This window comes from Marmota marmota, unplaced genomic scaffold (genome assembly GCF_001458135.2).
Source record: "Marmota marmota marmota unplaced genomic scaffold, marMar, whole genome shotgun sequence".
Taxonomy (NCBI): domain Eukaryota; kingdom Metazoa; phylum Chordata; class Mammalia; order Rodentia; family Sciuridae; genus Marmota; species Marmota marmota.
This window is the reverse complement of record NW_025999961.1, coordinates 2,309,528-2,335,431: the sequence shown is the minus strand read 5'-3', so window position 1 is coordinate 2,335,431 and position 25,904 is coordinate 2,309,528. Positions and strand designations below refer to the sequence as shown.

The following is a 25,904-nucleotide window of genomic DNA, read 5'->3' as shown; positions in this document are numbered from 1 at the left end:
TGTCTCCCATGAGCTTTTAGGGGATATCTCATATCTAAACCCTAGCAGGAGTTTTTCTATTTTATGTTTTACATTTAGGGCTATGATTTATTTTGATTTAATATTTGTATATGAGATGAAGAAAGGTGGAAGTTCTTGTTCTGTTTTGCATATGAATCACTAGTTGTTTTAGTTGAAAAGACTGCTTCCTTTATTGAGTTGACTTTGCATCTTTGTTAAATATTAGTTGATTAAATGTGAGTAGATCTATTTCCGGGTTCTATATTCTGCTTTTTACAGTGTTTATCCTTTCACAGATATTACCCTCTATGTTACTCCAACTTTTTGGTATTTTTCAAAAATTTGGTAGCATGATTGTTCCAAGTTTGTTCTTCTTTTTAAAAATGGCTTTGATTATTTTAATTTCTTTACTTTTTCACACAAATTAGAACTGTATTATTTATATCTACAAAGAATCCTGTTGGAATTATTTGGCATTATTTTGAATATAAAAATCCAATTTAGAGAAAATTGATATCTGCATTGAGTCTTCCAATCTATCAACACAGCATATCTCTCCACTAATTGAGATTTTTTTTCTTTCTTTCAGTTGCGCTTTACACTTTTCAACATAGAGATCATTAACATATTAAATTTATATCCAAGTATTTCACTTTTCTGTGTTATCATAAATGGTATGTGTGTACTATGTACGCACATATATTTACATATATTTGCTTTCTAATTGTTTTTTGGTGAAAAACTATTGATTTTTTTTTTGTATGTTGACCTTGTGTTCTGAAATCTTACATTAAACTCATCAGTTGAAGACTTTTGTAGAATTTTGGAATTTTGTACATAGACATTGCATTTTATAGCAAACATATTATCTATTCTTTTATAATCTGACAGCCTTTTATTTCTTTTTCATGCCATACTGTACTTATTAAGATTTTCAGAATGACATTATGACATTGAGAAGGAATGGTGCTAGTAGACTTCCTTGCCTAAGTTCTGTTGTTTGGAGGAAACATTCAGGGGTGTGTATGTGTGTGTATGTGTGTGTTTTCCCATCAAGTATGTTGTTAGCTGTAGGTTTTTATCTGTACTTATTATGTACTGAATTTTGTGTCCCCACCCCCCTCCAAATTTGTATGTTGAAGCCCCAACCCTCAATGTGATAGTATGAGGAGGAGCCTTTGGCAGGTTATAGGTTTAGATGAGATCAACAGGGTAGAACCTCCATGATGGTATTGATATCCTTATGAAAAGAGGAAAAGACCCCACATCATCAGATGCAAGAGAAGGTGACCATCTTTAAGCCACGAAGAGAGTCCTTACTAAAAACTGAATCTACTGGCACATTGGTCTTGGAGTTACCAACCCCTAGAACTGTGAAAAATAAGTTTGTTTTCAGCTCAAAGTTTATCAAGGATCTAGACAGAGACCCTATACCTACTAAAAGAAAATGTAGGCCCAACTTTCCATCATGTTGGCTTAGGAACTGAATTCCTCAACAAGAATCCTAAAGTGCAAGAAGTAAAATCAAGAATCAGTAAATGGGATAGTATCAAACTAAAACACTTCTTCAGGGCAAAGGAACCAATTAAGAATGTGAAGAATGGAGCTGGGCGTGGTAGCACATGTGTGTAATCCCAGCGGCTAGAAAGGCTGAGTCAGGAGGATCACGAGTTGCCTCAGCAACTCATCAAGACCCTGTCTCTAAATAAAATATAAAAAAGGGCTGGGAATATGGCTCAGTGGTTGAGCACCCCTGGGTTCAATCCTCAGTATCAAAAAAAAAAAAATGCGATGAATGGGAGGAAATCTTTGCCACTTGCATCTCAGGTAGAGCATTCATTTCTAGGATATATAACAAACTCAAAAAACTTAACACCAATAAATAAATAAATAAATAAATAACCCAATCAATAAAGGGGCTAAAGAACTGAATAGACAATTGACAGCAGATGACATGAATGGTCAACAAATATATGAAAAAATGTTCAACTTGTCTAGCAGTTAGAGAAATGCAAACTAAATACACTGAGATTTCATCTCATTCCAGTCAGAATGGCAATTATCAAGAATACAAGTAACAGTAAATGTTGGTGAGGATGTGGGGGAAAAGGTATGTACACTCATAAGTTGCTGGTGGAACTAAAAATTGGTGTAACCGCTCTGGAAAGCAGTATGGAGATTCCTCAGAAGACTTGGGATGGAACCAACATTTGACCCAGTTATCTCCCTCCTTGGCTTATACCCAAAGGAATTAAAATCAGCATACTACAGTGTCACAGCTACATTAAAGTTCATAGCAGCTCAATTGACAAATAGTTAAGCTATGAAACAGTCCTACTCATCTGTCAACAGATGGATGAAGAAAATGTGTTATCTATTCACAGTGGAATATTATTCAGCAATAAGGAAGAATGACTTTATGATTTTTGCTGGTAAATGGATGGATCTGGAGACTATCATGCTAAGCAAAATAAGCTAATCCCAAGAAACCAAAGGCCAAATGTTCTCTCTGATATGTGGATGTTAACAAACAGTAAGGAGGGTGGAGGGAAGAATAGAAGTTTGGTCGGTTAGACAAAGGGGAATGAAGGAAGGGATGGGGAGTGGAACTAGGAAAGACAATGGATTGAATCAGACATAACTCTTCTTATGATCATAGATGAATACACCACCAGTGTAACTCCACATCATGTACAACCACAAGAATGGGAATTAGGAAATTAGAACAAGTTATACTCCATGTATGTATAATATGTCAGAATATACTCTACTGTCATGTATGTCTAAATAAATAAATCAATAAAATGTTTGTTGTTGCAAGAGCCATGTAGAAACAGGGAATAGTAAATGCAAGGCTGTGAATCAAGGTATTTGCTATATCCTTTTCCATTAATTTATTATTATTATTATTATTAGGTACTACTGGGGATTTAACCCAGGGACACGCTCGCACAGAGTAATATCCACACCCCTTTTTATTTTTTATTTTGAGACAGGGTCTCATGAAGTTGCCTAGCTGATTTTGAATTTGAGATCCTCCCACCTCAGTCCTCTAGTGGCTGAGATTACAGGTGTGCATCATCACAACCATTGTTCATCTTCAATTTTTAAACTATCCATATCTGCGCTTCAGGTGAGATTTATGAAAAAGCCTATTTTTGGGCCTTGTTTTAGTTTTTAAGTCTGTAATGACAACCATTGTCTTCTAATTGGTGTTTTTAGACAACTTAATTTTAGTGTAATTATTCGTATAGCTGGTTTATTTAGTTCTGCCATTTTATTTTCTGCTTGTCCTTTCTATTATTTGTTCCTTGCTTCATCATTTTTTACTTCTTTCAACATTGTTAAAATTCTGTTTAGCTTACTTGCTGGCTTTTTGTTATGGCTTTTCATAGTTTTTTTTCAAGTGGTGGCTCTAAGGAATGTTATGCATGATTCCCGTCCTCACCATACACAGACAATCATCCTTCAGTATTTCTGGGTAATTGATTCCCAAAACACCCCACACCTAGCTATTCAGATGTAAGGCACTGTACCTAGCAAATGTGTTATGGTTTTGATATGATATGCCCCCCGGAAGCATTTTTCAAAAACAGATTTAGTGGTGGTGTCATTTTATAGTTCTTTCATCTCAGAATGTTTCTATTTCTTTTCTTTCTTTCTTTAGTCCTGAAAGGGCATTTTTTTGTGCATTTAAATTGAAAGTATTTGCCAGACCTTGTGGCGCTTGCCAGTAATCCCAGTGACTGAGGAGGCTGAGACAGGAGGATGGCAGGTTCAGGGCAGCCTGAGTAAGTTAATGAGACCCTCAACAACTTAGTGAATCTCTGTCTCCAAAAAAGAACTGGGAATGTAGCTCTGTGGTTGAGTGCCTATGATTTCAATCCCAGCAACAACAACAACAAAAGCATTATTTTTCTTTCAGTATTTAAAATTTGTCTTAATTCCTTCTGACTTTCATTATTTTTGATGAGTAATCTATAGTAATTAAAATATTGTTTTTCTATATGTAATATGATTTTTATTTCTGTCTGTTTATTTTAAGACCTTTATTTTTAACTTTAATAGATTATGACGTGTCTGCAGATTTTAAATCTAGATGGACTGATTAGGTTACATCTCATAATCTAATCATTTCACCTCTGAATATTCCTGCATTAACAGGAGCTTTTATGGGATAGATCATATCAAAACCAGAACACATTTGCTGGGAACAATGGCTTACATCTATAATCTCAGTAGCTTGGGAGGCTCAGGCAGGAGGATCACAAGTTTAAAGCAGCCTCAGCAACTTAGTGAGGCCTTAAGCAACTTAGCAAGACCCTGTCTCCAAAAATAACAACAGCAGCAATAACACATTTGTTTCAAAAGTGTTTCCTTTCTCTTTTTGTAGTATGGGTATAAATACTGACTTGAAGTTTTTCTCTGATAATTCCATCATTTTGGGTTTTCTTGTGGTGGCATCTTTTTAAAAATTTTTAAAATTTGTTCTAATTAGTTATTTTGTGGTGGCGTCTTTTGTCTTTTGAGAGCGGTTAGGTTGTTCTCATTGCTTGTATGTTTAATTTTGGGTTGTAGCCTTGATATTTTAAATTGTGTTAAGAGACTCTGAGTCCTGTGTCAAACCTCTGCACGGTACTATTTTTGGTTGTTGATCATGATGGTATGAGTGTGCCTGCACATGTGTGTCTGTATGGACAGTCAACCTCATTAGTTTTAGACTTCAGATTCTAATGTGCTGCCTATGAGCTGTTTTTCTTTCTAATGTTGATTTAATTTTTAAAGCCTTTCTTGTTTCTATTCCAGTTGGTCTATATGTGCTAACTAGGGATCATTCTTTTTTTTTTTTTTTGGTCCTGTGTATTGAACTTAGAGGCACTCGACCACTGAGCCACATCCTCAGCCCTATTTTGTATTTTATTTAGAGACAGAGTCTCACTGAGTTATTTAAGGCCTTGCTAGGTTGCTGAGACTGGCTTTTGAACACTCGATCCTTCTGTCTCAGCCTCTTGAATGACTGGGATTACAGGCATGCGCCACCACGCCCGGCCCAGGGATCATTGTTTATATTCAGGTTTCACTGGAATTCAGGTTTCCCTGCAATCTTTATAACTATTTCTGCAGAGCACACATTGTGTATAGATATTATGTATTTTGTCTCCTTTAATTTGAGAAGACTTCTCTGCCTTTTTTGGTGTTTTCTTATCTTGACCTTTTGGAAGACTAAGTCAGTTATTTTATATAATATGGAATTTGGTTTTACCTGGTTTTCATCATAATTGAGTCTGCTTTTGCATTTTTAGAAGAACTGTCACAGAAACAATATTGTGTCCTTATTTCTTCATATAAGGAAGTACATGATATTAGTTTGTGCCAATATTAGTGATGTTAACCTGGATCGCTTGTTTAAGGTGGTGTCTAGCAGGATTCTTTGCTATAAAGATATTTCTTCTTTGTAATTATCGAGTAATTTTCATAGAGATTTTGAAGCCAAATAAATATCCTGTTCATTTTCAGACTTTCCTCCACTAGTTTTAACATTCCTTGATGATTCTTGCCTGAGGTGGTTATTACTGTGATGATTATAAAATAATTATCTTTCTAACTCTGTCATTCATTTTATGTTTATTGGGTAGCATTCCACTGTAAGGAAGAGTTTTTTCTTCTATTTGTTTACTTATTCATTATATTAGTATGTATTCAAGGGTTCTTACTTTAGTCATTGGTTTATAATCTTTTACTATCTTCATGTATTTTGATGTCCCAGCTCTTTCTGACTTAGCCAGTGAAAGCCCATTTGACCTGTATTTTATCTTTTTAATATATCTCCATCACTTCTGCAGTGCTTTCTTATTTTTTGACACAATAACATGTTCCATGTTCCTCTGTTCCCCATCTATATTTGATCATGAATATGTAGAATTTTTAACATCCTTTAACAAATAGCAAATCCTGGCCCTATAAGTAGTAATTTCTCCAGGTTCCTTTTATTACGGAATGATTTTTAAAATCCAGGATTTCTGTGCTAGTTTTGCTAGAGTGTATTGTTTTTAGTCATTTTCAGTATATAGAGCTCAAGAATAACAGATACACACAACTATATTTATTCAAATCTACTTATTAAAAATCAAGAATTCATATCGTCCCTAATTTCAAACATATACCACACCATCATGAGAAACCTTACTCACATTATCCTCAATGTATTTGTTCATTGGCTTAATTCTTTGCTATTTTGAAAGCAGTTTCATCATTGTTAATGCATACCATTACAGAAAAGAAACAAATGTGCTAACTGGAATTCACTATTTATTTACAATACTTTGGGTCTCAGACGGAGACTATTTTCTAGGTTTGTTGGGCTACTATACATAACTACCACAAACATGATAATTTTAATAAATAAGAAATCTGTACTTTTTAAGTTCTGTAGTGCAGAAGTCAGAAATCAAGATATTGGCAGGGTCACACTTCCTCCAGTGATTCTTAATGGGGAGGGGAGTTCGTTTCTTCTTTCAGCTTCTGTTGACTCCAGATGTTTCTTGGCTTATGGGTACATAACTCCAGTCTCTGCTTTACGTAGTGTTCTTTTTGTGTCTTTTCTTCTCTTTCCTATAAGGATATACATCATTGGATTTAGATAACTCACCTAGAGATTCCTACTTATGTCTGAAGATACTTTTTCCAAAAGAGGTTACATTCTCAAGTTCCGTGGACTAGGATATGGACATATCTTTTTTGTGGCCGCCATTCAGCTCACTACAGGGTATATAGTTACTTACTATCTTCTGTTTAGTCTTTTGATGTATCTTTTGCTTATCTGAAATATAGTAAAATTCATTTTTTCTGTTTATGTTAAATTTTAGGGTTCCCCATCTATATTTGATCATGAATATGTAGAATTTTTAACATCCTTTAACAAATAGCAAATGAATAAAGAGTTACAAATCATGCTAGCTAGCTATTATTAAGGAAATGGACAGGTGTTTGGAAAAGAACAATGAGATGCACCATGTTTACTTAAATTGAGAGCCAGGAAATACTTACTTGAACCACTGACCTGTAAGCTGAGATTGGAAGAATGAGAAGGAACTATCAGGAGAAAGGGGTAAATAAAAGTTCTAGTAGATGGAAAAGCATGTATCTGATATGGGAAAAGAGGGCAGTGGGTGGTACATTTTGGGCAGGAATGGACACAAAATAAGTGAATTTGCAAGGAAACCAGGGGCTAGGAAATGTAATTTGTTTAAACTGTAGAGATTAAAAAACCAGCAAAGGTTATAGGCAGAAGAGTGTCATGTTTATAGTTATATTTTTAAAGGATTGTACTGATTGCTATGTGATAAACAGAATGTTAAGGTAAAAGTAGAGAGAGTAGTAGTAACAAATCTATCTGTTCCAGTAAATAATAACTGATTTAGAACCATGAGATAATGTTGAGTCATAGACAAATGAGAGTGGTGAAAAAGAGAAAAGTGGATAGATTTGAGATACATTTTGGATAGAATTGGCAAGACTAGCTTTTGGATTGAATCCAGTTGGGTAGAAAATTTTAGAATTAGGGTTATGGAAGTATTCAAAGTTGACTTCCAAGTTTTTTGCTTGAGAACCTGGCAAAAAAATTGGAAATGATTTAGACAGTAAGAATCAAGATCTCCTTATTATGTTTGAGATGCTTTTGTTATGCAGGTAGAAATGTCAAGTAGATGCTTGGATATGCAGGTCTTAAGTGGGAAATGGGATCTTAAACTTCCTAACTGTCCCTGTGGGCATTGCTTTAATTTTATGCCTTCCTATTGCAGGCCAAGATTCTCTACCTTTGTGGTATCTCCCCATTTATACCCTGTAAACTTGAGCAGAATGGCAGGACTCGGCCAAATACAATTTGAGGCATTGGGCAACATGGACTAGAGATGATCTCTAGGCCCACATATTATTCTAATTCATTCTTTCTAGTACCATTATTTTTCCTGTAAACCACTTTTAATATATAATTTTGCTGTTTTAAGCATAGTTTTATTTTGGACATTGTCAGAGTAAGAGACACTGCCACTATTACACTAAAAAGTATTAGGCTTTTTTGTGTCCCATCTGAACCTGACTTAACCATAGGACACCATTCTAGTGAATTTTGTTCCCTGGGACTGGTAGGGGTGGGTATGTGTATGTGTATGTTTTATTTTTATAGACTATTTAATCTGTACTCTGTGGTTGATTTGGAGTATCTATCAATTTTTATTCCAACTTCATAATTCTAGTATTTTTATATTCTATATATTTTGTAGAATTAATTTTCCAAAATCATTTTACATGTTTTTTTCATTTCCCATAATTACTGTTACAGATATATTGTAGACAAGATTATGGACACAATTTTAGGAAATGTGGAACCCACATTTCTTGCCTTTGTTGTACTTATTTGTAAATGCTTTCTATTATTCTTAATTATTTTTCATTGTAGAAAAGAATCATGATCTTTAAAGAAGGGCCATTCTGTCCTTCTTATTATGTTTTTTTTTTTTATCCCCTAACAAGAGTGTATTATTCTCTTAATTTCCCACCTTATTAAGTACCTGTTGCAAGAAAGCATTGTGGTAATTTTGAGAGTTGGCAGGGGGTATACACAATTGGATTAACAAAATGAAAAAAGCAAAACATGTTATGAGATAAAATTGGGATAAAATAGTATAAGCTTATAATTAAAATAATATGTTTTTGAGAAGAAAAAAGTTTTTAATGTGAAATGTCAGTTTCTCATCAATTTATTGTTTACCTTTTTAAAACATCTTTTATTCCCTTTGTCTTTATTTTTCCAAGGGTCACACAGCAATGCTTCATACTGGCTCATGGCATCCCAAAATAAAGGGAGAATTTATGACTTGCTCAAATGATGCGTGAGTATTGTTGATAATTTATCTAATTCAGTATTTTTCAACAGTAAAAAAAAAAACAGTATAAGGAATCCTGATATTTATATATACTTATTTTTAACTTTGGTTTTAGCTTTGGTTTTAGTATAAGGTTTAATTAAATAAATATGAACACTATGAAAATGAGAGTTGATATGAATCCCAGTAGAATTTTATCACAGGACATAAAGGATCAGATTTATATAATTAAATAACTTTGAAACTGTAGTAATAATTTCTTGCTTCTTACAGTAAAGATTTATTTATGGGCTGGGATTCTGGCTTAGTGGTAGAGTGCTCACCTAGCACGTGCCAGGCCCTAGGTTTGATTCTCAGCACCACATAGAAATAAATAAATAAAATAAAGATATTGTGTCCAACGACCACTAAAAAATAAACAGTAAAAAAAAAAAGGTTTATCTATCTGAAATGATATTAAGTTGGGCTTTTTTCAACCATAATTCTATGTGAGATCAGTGAACTTTTAACCATATACTTCCATCACACACACACATACACACACACACACACACACACACAAAACCAACTTTTAAAGAAAAATGACAGTAATAAATTAGGGTGATTTTTAGTTTGATTTACCTTTTTCTGACCTTTTGTCTCTGAGAAAAGTAATTAACTGAGAGTTAAGCTCTGGAAGATCAGTCAGATACTTGGTTCATTCACCATGTATAGCATGTTCACTGTGTGTAAGTACACTTTCAGTGAAGTTTCTGACTACATGGAAGTGAGTGCTAGAAGACAGAGACGGTATAGACACACCAAAAAATCAATAATACAGTATTTTTTAAAAGTTTCAAACTTTTCTTTTAAAAATGTTTTTAGAAGTACATTATAGTTCTACATAATTGTGGGTTTTATTTTGACATAATCATATATTCATGGAATATGATTTGCTCCATTTCAGTCCCTAATACTACTTCCTTTTCTCCCCTCAGTTTTTTCTCTGTTCTCATTCTTCTACTCCACCGATCTGCTTTCTATTTTAATGGTATTCCCCCACACACATCTTTTTCCTCCTTATTTTGCTCTAGCTTCTGTATATGAAAGAGTACATTTGACCGTTGACTTTCTGAGTCTGGCTTATTTCACTTAGCATGATGTTCTCCAATTTCATCCATTTATCAACAAATGCCATAATATCATTCTTCTTTATGGCTGAATAATATTCCATTGTGTTTATGTACCAAATTTTCTTTATGTATTCAACTGGACCGGTTCTATACGTTGTCTGCAGTGAATTGCACTGCTATAAACATTGATGTACCTGTATCACCATAGTATGCTGGTTTTAGTTCTTTTGGATAAATACCAAGGAGTGGGATAGCTGGGCTATGTGGTCATTCTATTTCTGCTCTTTTGAGGAATCTCCAAACTGCTTTCCAGGGTGGTTGTATTAATTTACAGTCTTACCAACAATGTATGAGTCCTTTTTCCCACATTCTCACCAGCATTTATTATTATTTATATCCTCGGAGATTGCCATTCTAACTGGAGTGAGATGAAATCTCAATGTAATTTAGATTTGTGTTTCTCTGATTGCTAGAGATGTTGAACATTTTTTTTTTATATATTTGTTGGCCATTTGTATTTCCTCTTTTGAGAAGTGTATGTTTAGTTCATTTGCCCATTTATTGTTTGGGTTATTTGGTGTGTGTGTGTGTGTGTGTGTGTGTGAAGTTTTTTAAGTTCTTTATAAATTCTGGACATTAATCCCCTTGTCAGACGAGTAGGTGGCAAACATTTTCTCCCATTCCATAGGCTGTCTCTTCAAATTTTTAACTGTTTTCTTTGCTGTGCAAAAACTTTTTAATTTGATGCTGTCCCACTTCTTAATTCCTCATTTTGTTTCTTGAGTTTTAGGGGTCTTGTTAAGGAATTCAGTATCTGTGAGGGTCTTGGAGGGATGACCCCATTTTTTTTCCTAGCAGCTGAAAAGTTTCTGGTCCAATTCCTAGGTTTTGATCCACTTCGGATTGATTTTTTGTGGAAGGTGAAAGACATTGGTCTAGTTTTATTCTTCTACATATAGTTAAATGTAGTAACTAGTGTTAAAAATTCAGTTTAAGCAAAAGAATAGACCAAATAAGAGAAAAAGAACACATAGGACAGTGAAAGCTTCTGAGGAAGTCATCCTGCAGGTGAGACTTAAATCATGCAAAGGAGACCACCACAGGGAAAGAGCTTTCCAGGCCAAAATGATAGCATATTTAGAAACCTTAAGATGAGAATGCAATGAAACATGTTTGAGGGAAAGAAATACCAGGGTAGTTGATTTTGGGGGGCTGTTGGGAAGGGTGAGAATGATAGGAAATGAGTTTGGAGAGGAAGGCAAGGACCAGTCATATAGGATGTTGTAGGTTAAATGAAAAAGGCTAGGATTTCAATGTAATGATAAGAGAAGCCATTAAAGAATACCCAATCTTTTTCATAATATTGAAAATTTAATCAATAGGAATGGTCTCTCTACATTTTGTTAACATTTCTCAATGAATTACTACTGAGATTAATAGCTAATAATAGTTAATATTCACTGAGTACTTCTATGAGCCAGAAGTGTTCAGTACACTTCATGTATGCTAAGCATTGTCTTATTTTTTCCTCATAGCAATGAGGTTTGTAGGCAGTAGTGTTATTGTGTATTCCAAATGAAGATCTGATTGTGACTTTTCCAAGGACATATGATTCTAAGTGGCTGAGTCAGAATGTAAATGTACTGTGAATGGCTGTACACAAGTTTGTGAGTGGTGATCACAAAGATGATGGTGATTGACTTATAGATACAGGTACTACAGGGCACAAATCACTTTTATATAAGGAATGGATATAAAACCTCATCTTATAAAGAATACTCCGCAAAATACTTCCTATCAGAGGACAGATTTCCTTTGCCTTGGAGTTCTCCTACAAAGCACTGCTGTGATGATACTTGCACATTACCTGATTATGAGGAGGATCATGAAAAGAACTTGTGGTAGTGAGTGGGTCTTTATGCTCTCCAGGAAACTCTAATTGCTTTGAGAGGCATGGGGTTATTCTGGCTGTGCTGGAAGAATGACCTGATATAATTAGTAGTAAACAATATTTACAGGCCCATGGATGGTTCCATAGTTCCTCTTAGAGGGAGTTGGTGTGGGTCTCCCTAACACATTCCTAAGTAAAAACTAAACAAAGAGAACAGTGTGCTGCTTTAAATAAAAGGTCATTTTTTTTATCTCCAAGATCTCATTAGCATAAATGGGACTGGATATTATATTCCTGTTTCCAGATTTCTTTTAGGTGAGCTAAAAGATAACTTTTGTCAAGTTTTGTTATCTTTGTAGAGTTTGCTATTCTTTTCTAATTTTCTATAGTGACTCACTGTGAAATGTGTGTGCATTTTAAAGGTTTTAGTGAGGAGGAGAAAGTAGAAAATTGGCTTCTTCCCCAGTCAGGGGAGAGAGGAAATACAGATGAATAGCAATTAAAAAAAAATAAAGAAAAGAAAACAGGTAGGCACAGAACAAGTGGATTTAGGATAGAGTGAAAGGAGGAACCACTGGCTGTGACCATTTGTGAAAAATGACTGAATAAGTATTTGAGGGATTGGATTGTGTAACAGCTGGTAAAAAATAAGAACCAGAGACTTTTTTTAAAAGATCAAGAGCTGAGAGGATATAGCTCAGCAGTAGAGTGCTTGGCTCTCATGCACTCAGGTTTGATCTCCAGAATTGCCAAACTAACCAACCAACCAACCAACCATCCAACCAGAAAACCACAGTGAGACCTAATTTTTACTAATCTTCCATGATCTGGGACAACGTCACACTGTACGTGTAGTATTAAAAACATTAGCTGGGCATGATGATGACCACATGTAATCCAAACGACTCAAGAGGCTGAGGCAGGAGGATCACAAGTACAAAGCCAGCCTCAGCAACTTAGGGAGGCCCTAAGCAACTTAGGGAGACTCCCATCTCAAAATAAAAAAAAAACAAAAAGGTCTGGGGATGTGGCTCAGTGATTAAGTTACCCTGGGTTCAGTCCTCAGTACAAACAAACAAACAAACACCATTCACTGGCAATGATGACATGTAGGTGAAGGAAACAGAGAGGAAGGGTTATCAATACTACTTGCTCAGAAGATTCTGGGGAAATCTTCCCATGAGAGTTTGAAACATGTGTATCCGTGGGCCCAGGTTAGGCCCAGCAATGCCCTGTTAACCCACCCAGGAGCCCAGGCCTAGCACACCTCCATCTTGGGACACTGCAGCCATTGCCATAACCCTCCCCACGCAGAATCCTTCACCTTGGGACAACAGACAGGGCCTGGAGGCAACTGCATCTCGGAATAGGCAGCCCAAAGCCATTGTAAGGCCTATTCTTTCAGCCCTGTCTCTGAAAGTGGTTGCCTTCATCTTGGGATACCCTCCACTGCTGTCTTGAGTTACCTCCGCTGTTGCCGCCACTACCTTTAGTTGCAGTAGCATCCATCGTGGGACATTGGCTGGGGACTTGAAGCTCAATACCAAAGTGAGGTACAGGTAATCTTTAGGGGCACTACAGGGTTATAGGGTAAAAACTGTTAATACCTGAGATCTGCATTGCAAGACAGGAAGACACATAAACAAAATGAAAAACAAGGGAAGAAAGTGCTCCAAACAAATCAAGATACAACAATAATAGAATCCATGGACAGCGCAGTTGATGAAATATCAGAAAAGGAGTTCAGAATGTACATAATTAAAATGATCTATGAATTAAAGAATGACTTAAGTGAGCAAATACAGGCAAAAATTGATCACTCCAACAAAGAGATAAGAGAGCGAATACTGGCAACCATTGATCACACCAACAAAGAGATAAGGGAGCAAATACAGATAGAAAAAGATTACTTCAAGATAGAGATGGAGATTCTGAAAAAAAGAAAAGTCAGAAATCCTTGAAATGAAGGAAACAATAAACAAAATAAAAAAACTCAATAGAAAGCATCACCAACAGAGTAGATCACTTGGAAAACAGGACATCAGATAATGAAGACAAAATGTACAGTCTTGAAATAAAGTTGACCACACAGTGAAGATGGTAAGAAACCATGAATAGAATACCCAAGAATTATGGGATAGCATCAAGAGACCAAATCTAAGAGTTATTAGGGCAGAGGAAGGCAGAGATATTCAACCCAAAGGAATGCACAAGCTCTTCAATGATATAATAACAGAAAACTTCCCAAAAATGAAGAATGAATTGGAAAATCAAATACAAGAGGCTTACTTACAGGATACCAAATATACAAAATTACAACAGATCTACACCAAGCCACATTATAATGAAAATGCCTAACATACAGAATAAGAATAGAATCTTAAAGGCCGCAAGAGAGGAATCAGATCACATATGGGGGGAGACCAATTTGGATCTCAGATTTTTCAACCCAGACCTTCAAAACCAGGAGATTCTGGAGCAGCATATTCCAAGCTCTGAAAGAAAATGGATGCCAACCAAGAATCTTATATCCAGCAAAATTAACCTTCAGATTTGATAATGAAATAAAAACCTTTATGATAAACAAAAGTGAAAAGAATTTATAGTGAGGAAGTTTACACTACAGAGCATTTTCAGCAAAATATTCCAAGAAGTGGAAATGAAAAACAACAACGAAAATCAGCAAAGGGAGGAACTACACTAAAAGAAAGGCTAATCAAAGGAGATACCAAGTCAAGGTAAAAACCAAAAATAAACCAAAATGTCCAAGAATACAAATAATATTTCAATAATAACCCTAAATGTGAATTACCTAAAATCATCAATTAAAAGACATAGACAAACATACTTGAATAAAATAAAAAGACCCAACAGTATGTTTCCTTCAAGAGACTCATCTCACAGGAAAAGACATTCACAGACTGAAGGTGAAAGGGTGGAAAAAAAGTACCACCCACTTGGACCATGTAAACAAGCAGGGATTTCCATTCTCATATCAGATAAAGTGGCCTTCAAACCAAAGCTAGTGAATGACATTTTATACTGCTTAAAGGATTCATACATCAACAAGACATAACAATCACAAATATCTATGCCTCAAACAACGGGACATCTGTATATATCAAACAAACCCTTCTCATCTAAAAGAACCAAATAGGCCACAACACAGTAATACTGGGTGACTTTAATATACCTCTCTCACCATTGGATAGATCTTCCAAACAAAAACTAAACAAAGAAATTATAGAACTCAATAATACAGTCAATAATTTAGACTCAACAGACATATATAGAATATTCCATCCATCAACAAGTGAATACACTTTCTTCTCAGCAGCACATGGATAATTCTCCAAAATAGACCATATGTTATGCCACAAAGCAAGTCTTAGCAAATACAAAAAAAAAAAAGAGAGATTCTACTCTACATTCTGACCATAATGGAATGAAATTAGAAATCAATGATAAAATAAAAAATAGATGCTACTTCAACACCTGGAGACTAAATAATATGCTATTGAATGACACATGATAACAGAAGACATCAGGGAGGAGATTAAAAAAAATTCTTATCGAGAAATGATCAAAATCTCTGGGACGCTATGAAGGCAGTGCTAAGAGGAAAGTTTATTGCATTAAGCTCATTCATTAAATGACCTGACATGACAACTCAAAGCCCTAGACAAAGAACAAACTAACACCAAAAGTAGTAGAAGATAGGAAATAATTAAAATCAGGGCAGAAATCAATGAAATTGAAACAAAAGAAACAATTCAAAAAATTGACCAAAAATACCCAGTTCTTTAAAAAAATAAATAAAATTGACAGGCCCTTAGGCACCCTAAAGAAAAGAAGGAAAGATAAAACTCAAATCACTAAAATTTGTGATAAAAAAGGAAATATCACGATAGACACTATTGAAATACAGAAGACAATTAGAAACTATTTTGAAAATTTATACTCCAGTAAAATAGAAAACCTTGAAGGCACACACAAATTTCTAGAGGCATATGATCAACCCAAACTGAGTTAAGAGGACATACACAATTTAAACAGATCAATTTCAAACAAGGAAATAGAAGACACCATGAAAAGCCTACCAACAGAGAAATGCTGGGACCAGACAGATTCACAGCTGAGTTCTCAAAGAAGAATTAATACTTCTCAGATTATTCCATGAAATAGAAAAGGAAGGAACCTTTCCAAACTCATTCTATGAAGGTAGTATCATCCTGATACCAAAACCAGGCAGAGACACATCAAGGAAAGAATACTTTGGAGAAAAGATAGCCTCTTCAACAGATGATGCTGGGAAAAGTGGAAATCCATATGCAGCAAAATGAAACTAAACCCCTATCTCTCACCATGCATAAAACTCAACTCAAAGTGGATCAAGGACCTAGGAATTATCCCAGTGACCCTGCGCCTAGTAGAGGAAAAATGTAGTTCCAAATCTTCATTACATCAGATTAGGCCCCAACATCCTTAACAAGACTCCTGAAGCATAAAAATAAAATCAAGAATTAATAAATGGGATGGAATCAAACTAAAAAGCTTCTTCTCAGCAAAAAACACAATCAATGAAGTGAAGAGAGAGCCTACATTTTGGGAGCAAATTTTTGCCACACGCACATCAGATAGAGCTCTAATCTCCAGGATATATAAAGAACTCAAAAAATTTAACACCAAAAACCAAACATCCCAATTGATAAATGGGCTAAGGAGCTGAACAGATACTTCTAAGAGGAACATATACAATTGATCAATAAATATATGAAAAAATGTTCAACATCTCTAGTAATTAGAGAAATGCAAGTCTAAACTTCTCTAAGATTTCATCTCACACCAGTCAGAATAGCAGTTATCAAGAATACAGACAACAATAAGTATTGGTGAGCATGTGGGGGGAAAAGGCACATTCATACATTGGTGGTGGGACTACAAATTGGTGTAACCAATCTTGAAAAAAGTAAGGAGATTCCTTAGAAAACTTGGATTGGAACCACCATTTGACCCAGCTATCCCACTCCTGGATCTATACCCAAAGGACATTATGTAGCCACATCAATGTTCATAGCAGCTCAATTCACAATAGCTAAATTGTGGAAACAACCTAGATGTCCTTCAGTAGATGAATGGATAAAGAAACTGTGGTATGTATACACAATGGAATATTTCTGAGCATTAAAACAGAATAAAATCATGGCATTTTCAGGTAAATGGATAGAGTTGGAGAATATCATGCTAAGTGAAGTAAGCCAATTTAAAAAAAAAACAAAGGCCAAATGTTTTCTCTGATAAGTGGATGTTAATTCATAATTCTGGGGGGGCATGAGAAAAATAGAGGAACTTTTATTTGGCAAAAGGGAGGAGGCACTGGGGCAGGAAAGATGGTGGAATGAGATAGACATCATTATCTTAGCTACATGTATGACTGCACATATGGTGAGATGCTACATTGTGTAAAACCAGAGTAATGAAAAATTGTGCTCCAATTGTATACAATGAATCAAAATGCATTCTGTTGTCAGGTATACCTCATTAAAATCAATTAATTAAGTAATTAAAAAATTAAAGGTGACTCAGTGGTTAAATGCCCATGGAGTCAATCATTGGCATGCATAAATAAATAAATAAATAAATAAAACACAGGTGACCAGGAAAAAAAAAGAAATATATGTATTGGTGTAAATTGATTTTGTGGAAAAGTTGGAAATTAATGAAATGATATGAACTTATTGAAGAATATAGGGAAATTCTAATTAGATCCTCAAAGATATTACCATTTAGAGTAGGCAAAATATATAGTGAATGATTGTGAGATCATTTTATGTTCCATGAAATACATATTTGGAAACATTAAAATCTAGTCAGTTTAGTTTATTTTGAACAACTGAATGTCATGAAATGTCAACATTATGAAAGAAATGATAGTGTGCTGCTCTGAATGAAAGGATCATGGCATATAATTTGTGAAGGAAAGTCAGGAAGAAAGGACCAAAAATAGCAATAAAGAGACATTTTTGGTACAATTGGGATGATATGGTATCAAAAGTGGCAACAGTTGTTTGTCTTTCATTATGAGGAAATTGATGACTTTTTTCCTACCCTGAATCTGAGCTAGCCAACAGAATGTGGCAAAAATGATGCTGTGTAGTTTCTGAACATAACCCTTTGAAGAGTTCTTGTATGTGTCCATTCCCTTGCAACTATGGCATTGCTATCTGTTGAAACCTTGGCTACCTTTCTCTAGGATGAAAGATCCTATAAAAAACAGTTTAGTTGTCCCATCTCAGGCCATACTAAATTAGTTTATAGCCGGCCAACTCCCAACCTTGTGACAGAGGCTCAGCCTAGATCAGCAGAATCCACCACAGACACTTGAGTTAATCCAGCTGGAGAGAACCAGCTGAATGCTGAACTCATAAACACTAATAATGTTTTGGTTTGGATGTCAGGTATCCCCCAGAAGCTCATGTGTGATTCAATGCAGGTTCAGAGGAGAAATGATTGGGTTATAGGAGTCTTAACCCAATCAGTGAATTAATCCCCCCATAGGGGATAGGGTTTAACTGAGTGGTAATTGATGTGTAATTGAGGAGGTGGGAATTGGGATGTGACTTGGGGTATATTTTTTTATCTGGCAATTGGAGTAGACCTCTCTCTTACCATGATGTGAGCTGCTTCGGTGTGTCACACTCTCTGGCCATGATGTTCAGCCTCACCTTGAGCCCTGAGGAATGGAGCCGGCCGTCTATGTACTAAGACCTCTGAGTGAGCCCTCAAATAAACTTTTTGTCCTCTACAGTTATGGTCAGGTCCTTTAGTCACAGAAACAAAAAAGCTGACTATAACAAGTATCCTGTTTTTCTAAGCCATTGAATTTTGGGGATGATTTATTATGTACCAGATGTAAAATGATACAGATGATTTTATTAGATTATGTTATGTAAAAATATGGTGATGAGGAAAAATGGTTTTGTTCCTAGAAGACACCAGTTGGTGAATAGGAGTGAACAATAATGATATAAGCAACTTACTTTTGAATGATATGGGAGTGGGTGAGTGAGGGAGGGAAGGAAGGAGAGAGAGAGAGGGAGCTAGAAAGGGAGAATATGAATGAATATGTATATGGAGAGAGGTTGAGAATAGAGACATGACAAATTCTTACTACATATGGTGTTCTTAGGAAAGATATATAGGTGTTTATTGTACCATTTTAACTTTTTTGTAACTTTGAAGCATTTAAAAAAAAAGTTAGGGAGACCCCCCCCCCAGCTTTTTGGTACCCGTGATTGAATCCAGAGGCAGTTAATCACTGAGCCACATCTCCAGCCCCCCCTTTTTTTTGTATTTTATTTGAAGGCAGGGTTTCACTGAGTTGCTTCAGGTCTGGATAAATTGCTGAGGTTGGCTTTGGATTTGTGATTCTCCTGCCTCAGCCTCCCTAGTTTCTGGGGTTACAGGTTTGCGCCACCATGCCCTGCTGAGATTTTCTTAATATCTGTTCATATGGGTGTCATCTCCACCTCCACCATTTTTCCTGTAAAAGCTGAATATAAGATGGAGAAAAAGGGTAATTGAAATTTATAGTTAATTGCATTTCACTTGGTTAAGTTTTTTCTTGGATATTTTTCAGTAAATTTTAATTTTTCTGCATATTGGAGTTGGTTTAGATTACAGGAATTCATTGGGATTATACATTAGATTATAGACTTCAGGATTTCCTGTGACTGCTAGGAACTGTTGGATGTTGATGGAGAAAGGGTTCTTTAGTCATCAGTTAAAGAGCCACAGTCAAAAGATATAATTACTTTAAAGGTCCTGTGAAGTATATTAATAGAAGAAAACAGCATTTTCCAGACATATTGATACAGTCCTGTCTCCCACAGTGGACAACCCCTGATTTTTACTCTTTGGGTAGTGTTGTTGTGTTCTAAGAATACTCTTTGGGAAATGAAGAGTGTCATGACTAAATACTTTTGTTTGTAGAATCTAATAATATAATATTTTAAAATTTGGTTGTAGCTTGTAAAGATGAATTATACAATTAAAAATGTTGACAGGTCTTGGCCTTATATAATGGAAACAGCGTGCCCTTTGTGTAGTCAGTACCAGAGAAAAGTGGGTACTCTATCAGTAGCTTTGAGGAAATAACTTACCATCAATGTTTAGATGCCTGAGAAGCATGATCTCCACGCAACCCCCCACAACCCCCTGCCCGGTGGTGGGGATTCAATCTATGACCTTTTCATATACTTGGCATGTGCTCTATCACTGAATTGTATCCCTAGCCCCAAGTTTTAGATTCCTATAAAATAGAGTAATACTTGATTCACAAGATTCTAATCTGGACTAAATGTGTAGTCTTGTGTATGACTGGAATAGGACTAACCTTGGATTCATTCATGATGTGAGGGTCTTTCTTTTTTTTTTAATATTTATTTTTTAGTTGTGGTTGGACACAATACCTTTATTTTATTTATTTATTTTTATGTGGTGCTGAGGATTGAACCCAGGGCCTTGCACATGCTAGGCAAGTGCTCTACCACTGAGCCCCAGCCCCAGGCCGAGGGTCTTTCTTACATCTTGGGGAGCATCTCTTATTGGAACATGTGTCGAACATGTTGGAGCTCACAGACTTTTACTGGAAGGCTGTTAGGCAGATTTCACTTAGTTTTTATAATTAATAACATATGTAAACATAATTGTAAAATTCTCCAAAGAATGATTATTCATATAAATGGATCTCAGAAAAGTAAATTTTCTGTAACTGAAAATGTTTTCTTTTCTAGTTTAAGTATTTTTTTGGGGGGAGGGTGGTGGTTTAAAATATTAGTTCCCTACATTATTTATGTGTGTTTTGAATGGCTTTTAGCATTTTCACAATTTATAAATTATTGCATTGTAGCATAGTATGACTCAGAATGCCTTGGCATATGTAGGCCTATACATAGCTTGAGTTCTTGACTGCTATTTATATTTTTTGGTTGTTCCCTTTCTGTTGTTAACTTCTTGCTGCTGTAGGTATGACATTGTATAGAAATATCTCAGTTTCCCCTTTAGTTTTTTAATTTTAAAAAGCCAGAGACTGGGGAAAGTGTAGGGATGGCCCAAATTTTTTAGATTTGGGGAACAAGAAGAAGGAATAAGCAGCTAATGTAGTGTATGAATTTTTTTTTAAGCATATGGATTTTTCCATACTCTTTGGCTAACACTGGGCAGGATTTTATGTTGCCTAAGCTGGTAGATAAGTAAGATAGTGTTATATTTACAGTGGTTCTTTATTCTAGATGCCCTCACAGAAACAAAAAAAAAATTACTTTTTAGATAATATTCCTGTAATATTTAGTATAGCTTTTATCTCATTTGATCCTTTTATCTAATTCTAATTATTTTTTAACATATTGTTGTAGTTTTTCATTTTAAAACCATGAGAATTTTTAAAAGTATCTTTTTTACAGAAACCAACATTTAAAAAATAAATGGCTTTACTTTATTCTTGTTGAGTAGATAATTTAAGTGTATCTACATATTTTAAATTATTTGTTAATAGAACTTTTACACGAAATAGGTAACTTTGGGGGAAAAATTTCTTAGGATTTCTTAGTAGAGCCTAAATCCTGCAAATTTTCACATTTAAACATGCTGGTTATAGCAAAATACAATAGAAGACAAAATTACTCAGGGGTGTGTGTGAATGTGTGTGTGTGTGTGTGTGTGTGTGTGTTTATTTAAGTGGGGTGTTGTTATGTTGCACAGGCTGGTCTCAAATTCACAGACTGAAGTGATACACCTTCCTAAACCTCCTGAGTAAATGGAACTATGGGTGCCACCACTATACTTGGCTACTCTGACACATTTTAAAGCTCATTTTTTCCAGGAGTTATGGAAATAATGAGAATCTGCTTCCCAATTACTGCTGTAATTGAGAGGTACACATATTGGTATTACTTTGATTAAGCTTCTGTTGACAAACTATTTTCCTGCAGGCTTGAATGCAAGAAAGATGTAGATAACTTTTTAATGTAATCATAAATTTGTTTAACTCATAAGATACTATAAGGTTGGATTTGATTGATGCATGCTATTTGCAAGTATAGAAATATAAATAAGTGGACCCCATTAATAGGTACAGTTAATGTGTGTTAACTTTTAAAAAGTTAAAAAAAATTATTTCTCTCAATATTTTTAGCTTTTGAAGGGCTTGTTGGCACACCCTTTTAATTTCAGAGACCAGGTCACAGGAGGATTACAAGTACTAGGTCAGCCTCAGCAACTTAGTAAGACCTTCAGCAAGTTTGTGAGATCCTGTCTCAAACAGAAAGGAGTGGGCATAAGGTGGGGCTTAATATACTTAAATTAGGATTCATGGTTGTGGGTGCCCTTTAAATATCACCAATTTAATATGTGAGCATCACAATTTTAACTCTATCCTCAATTCAGTCACAGATTTTTAAAACTTATTGACTGAATTATAGTGTTTGATTAATATAGGAAGAGGGCTTTTTTTCCCCTCCTGAGTACTGGGGATTGAGACCAGGACATTGCACATACTAGGCAAGTGCTTTTCCACTGAGCCACACCCCCAGTTCTAGTAAAATAGGAAGAGTTATTTGTTAATTTTTATGTGGGCTAACTTATTACATTGAAAACAAAGGTGGGTTTTTGTTTTGTTTATTTTATTTGTAATTTCTTTTATTTTAAAAATAAAATGTCAATGTCCTCAGTTTCTGTCAAAATAAATGATATGGGCTGGGGTTGTAGCTCAGTGGTAGAGCACTTGCCTAGCCAGTGTGAGGCCCTGGGTGATGTGATCCTTAGCATCACATAAAAATAAATAAAATAAAAGGTATTGTGTCCAACTACAACTAAAATAAGTATTTAAAAAAAAAAGATAAATGATACTATGAAACTCAAAACACTGAGAAAAAAAATTACTAAAATTTATTATCAAAATTAAAAGTACCATTTTAATGAGAAATTGAAATTGACAATTATTGAGAATCATTCAGTGTTTGGAACTCTAGAATAAATTTTTCCTTAGGGATTGGTAAGAGTATAAAATGGGGCTTTATTTAATCAGTCATTTTGAAGGGATTTGAAAACAATGCCTCAAAAACCATCTGGAAGCTTATGAGTTTTTGTTAGATTTTGTTTTTGTGGTAAGATAAATATGTGCTGGTCTAATCTGTGAAGGTGCTAAAGGCAAAGGAAGATGATATCCATACTTTAGAGATGAATTATATTTTTACTGTACTGTGTGTACTGGTGAAATAATATGACCACTAATAAACCTAATATATAATATCTCAAGAAACTATAATAATTTTCAGTGTAATTATAGTTAATTATAATTATTATAATTTGTACTTTGTAATTAAAAATAAGCTAATAAAATATTACTTGGGGAGATGAATTTACTGAACAGGCAAGAATTATTTATAATTAAGCATTTTAATCTTGTGCACATGGCTGCTCCCATTATGCATGAATGACTTCTGTTTTATTTATAATTTCCTCATACTTTTAACTTAGGCAGTTTTATCATCACCTCATTTGTTTAGGGATAAAAATTATTGTATTATTAACCTTGTATGAGTTTAATGTAATTTTTACATGGAATTTTCAAGTGTTTTATGTGGTCACTTGTAACAATGGTAACAACTTCAAAAACATTGGAGGAAAGTTTCCTGAAGTCCAGGTTTGTTTTGTTTTACTATATTTGTGTACTTTTCACAATTTTTAGTCAATAACTTATTTTGGTCATGGCACATCAATATTGAATAGTAATTCCTATGGAGGGATTATGAACTGTGGAGGATGCTAATTAGCATTTTCTTTTCTTGAGATTCATATGGAAAACATTTTTAAGAATATCAGCATTAGTACATCTCTAAGTATTACATTATTTTGATTTAAAATATCTATAAACTTGTTGATTTTTAAAAAGAATGTGGAAGACTCCAAAAGTTGAAGGATATACTTGTTTATTGGTATTCCATTAACAGAGGATTTGATCGCGAGTAGTTAGAATTTCATCTGTGGATTTCTGAGTCAGGCAAGGTAGCATCAGTACTGCCAGTTCACTCCATGTATGACTAAATGAATCTGCACACAAGACAAATACACCAGTACTTTTTTAATGTGTGCCAATCCTGTTGTCCATATATCAAGTTATATATAAGAAGGATGTTGTTGCTGTAAAAATTCATGAATTTAGTTGCAGTGATGGAAATAAAAAGTATTTTCATATTATAGACTTTGTAACTCAAATTTAAAGTTTTTATTTTGATTCTGCTTTTTCCAGAGACTTGGACATTATACTAAATTATTTTTCTTTTCTAAATTATTCTTTCCTAAGTTTCTGTGACTCAGTACATGGCAAATTTATTTGTATACTTTTTCTGAGTCCTTTCTTTTCTGTTATGCCTTATAAGTGGGTTGAATCCACACCCAACTTTGAAGAAATTGTCATCTCGTCTTTTCAGTTTCATATTGACAGAGATGATGAAGTTAGGCAAGTTAACAGGCACTTTTTAAGGAAGTGTGAATGATGAGTTGCTCTTTTCCATTGCCTTTTTCTAAATCTTGTAAGTTTACACAACTTGGTAAAACTATTTCTGTCTTATAAACTATCCTTCCCTGTGATAATACTTCTAAAATTTGTCTTGATGAGAATGTTAGGTTTTGTTACTTTTTTTTTTAAAATGTGCTTGAAGTAAAAATAGTTTACTCTTCCCTTAATAAAACTTTTGTTATTGTTATAGTAATAAAGTAGAGTATAAAATAAGATCTCATAAATTATTAATTACAGGCTTCTTTTAGATATGTTTCCTTAGTGGCGTGAGATCTATTAGTCAGAATAAAACAACAGTTATTTTTGGAAAGCTGTATCAATCCATTAGCAAACACACCTAGGACAGATTCCCTTAGCAGCACTCCATAAGGACACATAAATCCTGTGTTTTCAGTCAAATTTTGTGTCTTTATGGAGGAAATAAGGCTCACAGATGACATTCCTCCCAACAAAAATTTATGTATGTAGGTTTATCTCTAAATAGAATAACCAAAGAGATAGGCCAGCTTCTTGTTTATACAAAACAACTGTGTGGTGATTAGTAGTCTTAATCAGACATACATTATAAATCTTTTTAATAAGTTACTACATGATTCATTATTTTTCAGAGAATAATTTATCTTTTTCAGATACATAATTTTTAGCTTTCTTAATTCCATTCCTTTTTTGTTGTGAAATCGTTTTGTCTGTCAACCAGGAAATATTTATTGAGAACCTACTGTGTGCATGGCCTCAACTAGGTGCTGTGGATAAATGAAATGGTTCTTGATCTTATGGAATTTATAATGTATCTGGAAATGTTAAAAATTCTTGAATAATTAATAATTATAAGTATGTAATTTCTGTGAAGGAGCAATATATGAGGAAGAATTAAAGTGGTCTGGAGAGTTAGTAAAATTTTTGAGGAAGTGATGTTGAAGCTGAAATGGAGGGCTGGGATGTGACTCTGTGGTAGAGTGCTTGCTTAGCAAGCATGAGGTCCTGGGTTCAAATCCCAGTACCCTCCTGTTCCCCAGTAAAAGCTGAAATGGAAAGATGAGTGATTATTGGTAGGCTGAAAGAGGAGTCTGACAGTAAGGAATGGATTCTCTTAGAGATAGGAAACAGTACATTAAAAGGCAGAGGAATTGGAAGAAATCCAACATTACAAGAGCTGAGAGGGAAAGAAGGAGAGCAGTATCAAATGAATTTGCAGAATTTGGCAGGGGTCAATTTTCAGTGCAATATAGACCATGCTGAATATATTCAGATTTTATTCCAAGGGCAACTATTAAAGGTTAATAGACTTTAGGGCAGTAACAAATCAGATTTACATGAAAAAGAATACTCAATCATTGATGTGGACAATAAACTTGATGGGCAAAATGGGGTCATTTATAACCAAATTCAAATAATTTTATAATGAATGGCTTTCATATGTTAAGTCAGTGATC

The 25,904-nt window shown here is 34.6% G+C and overlaps 1 protein-coding gene across 2 annotated transcripts in view; it reads left to right on the top strand.

Moving 5' to 3' along the window:
* Wdr70 (WD repeat domain 70) overlaps positions 1 to 25,904 on the top strand; it is a 281,334-nt gene that overhangs the window by 92,894 nt on the left and 162,536 nt on the right. For both annotated transcript variants that reach the window (XM_015496352.2, XM_048802879.1), the window contains exon 9: positions 8,818 to 8,894. In XM_015496352.2, coding sequence (XP_015351838.1) covers positions 8,818 to 8,894 — 77 coding nt within the window. The remainder of the gene's footprint in view (positions 1 to 8,817; positions 8,895 to 25,904) is intronic.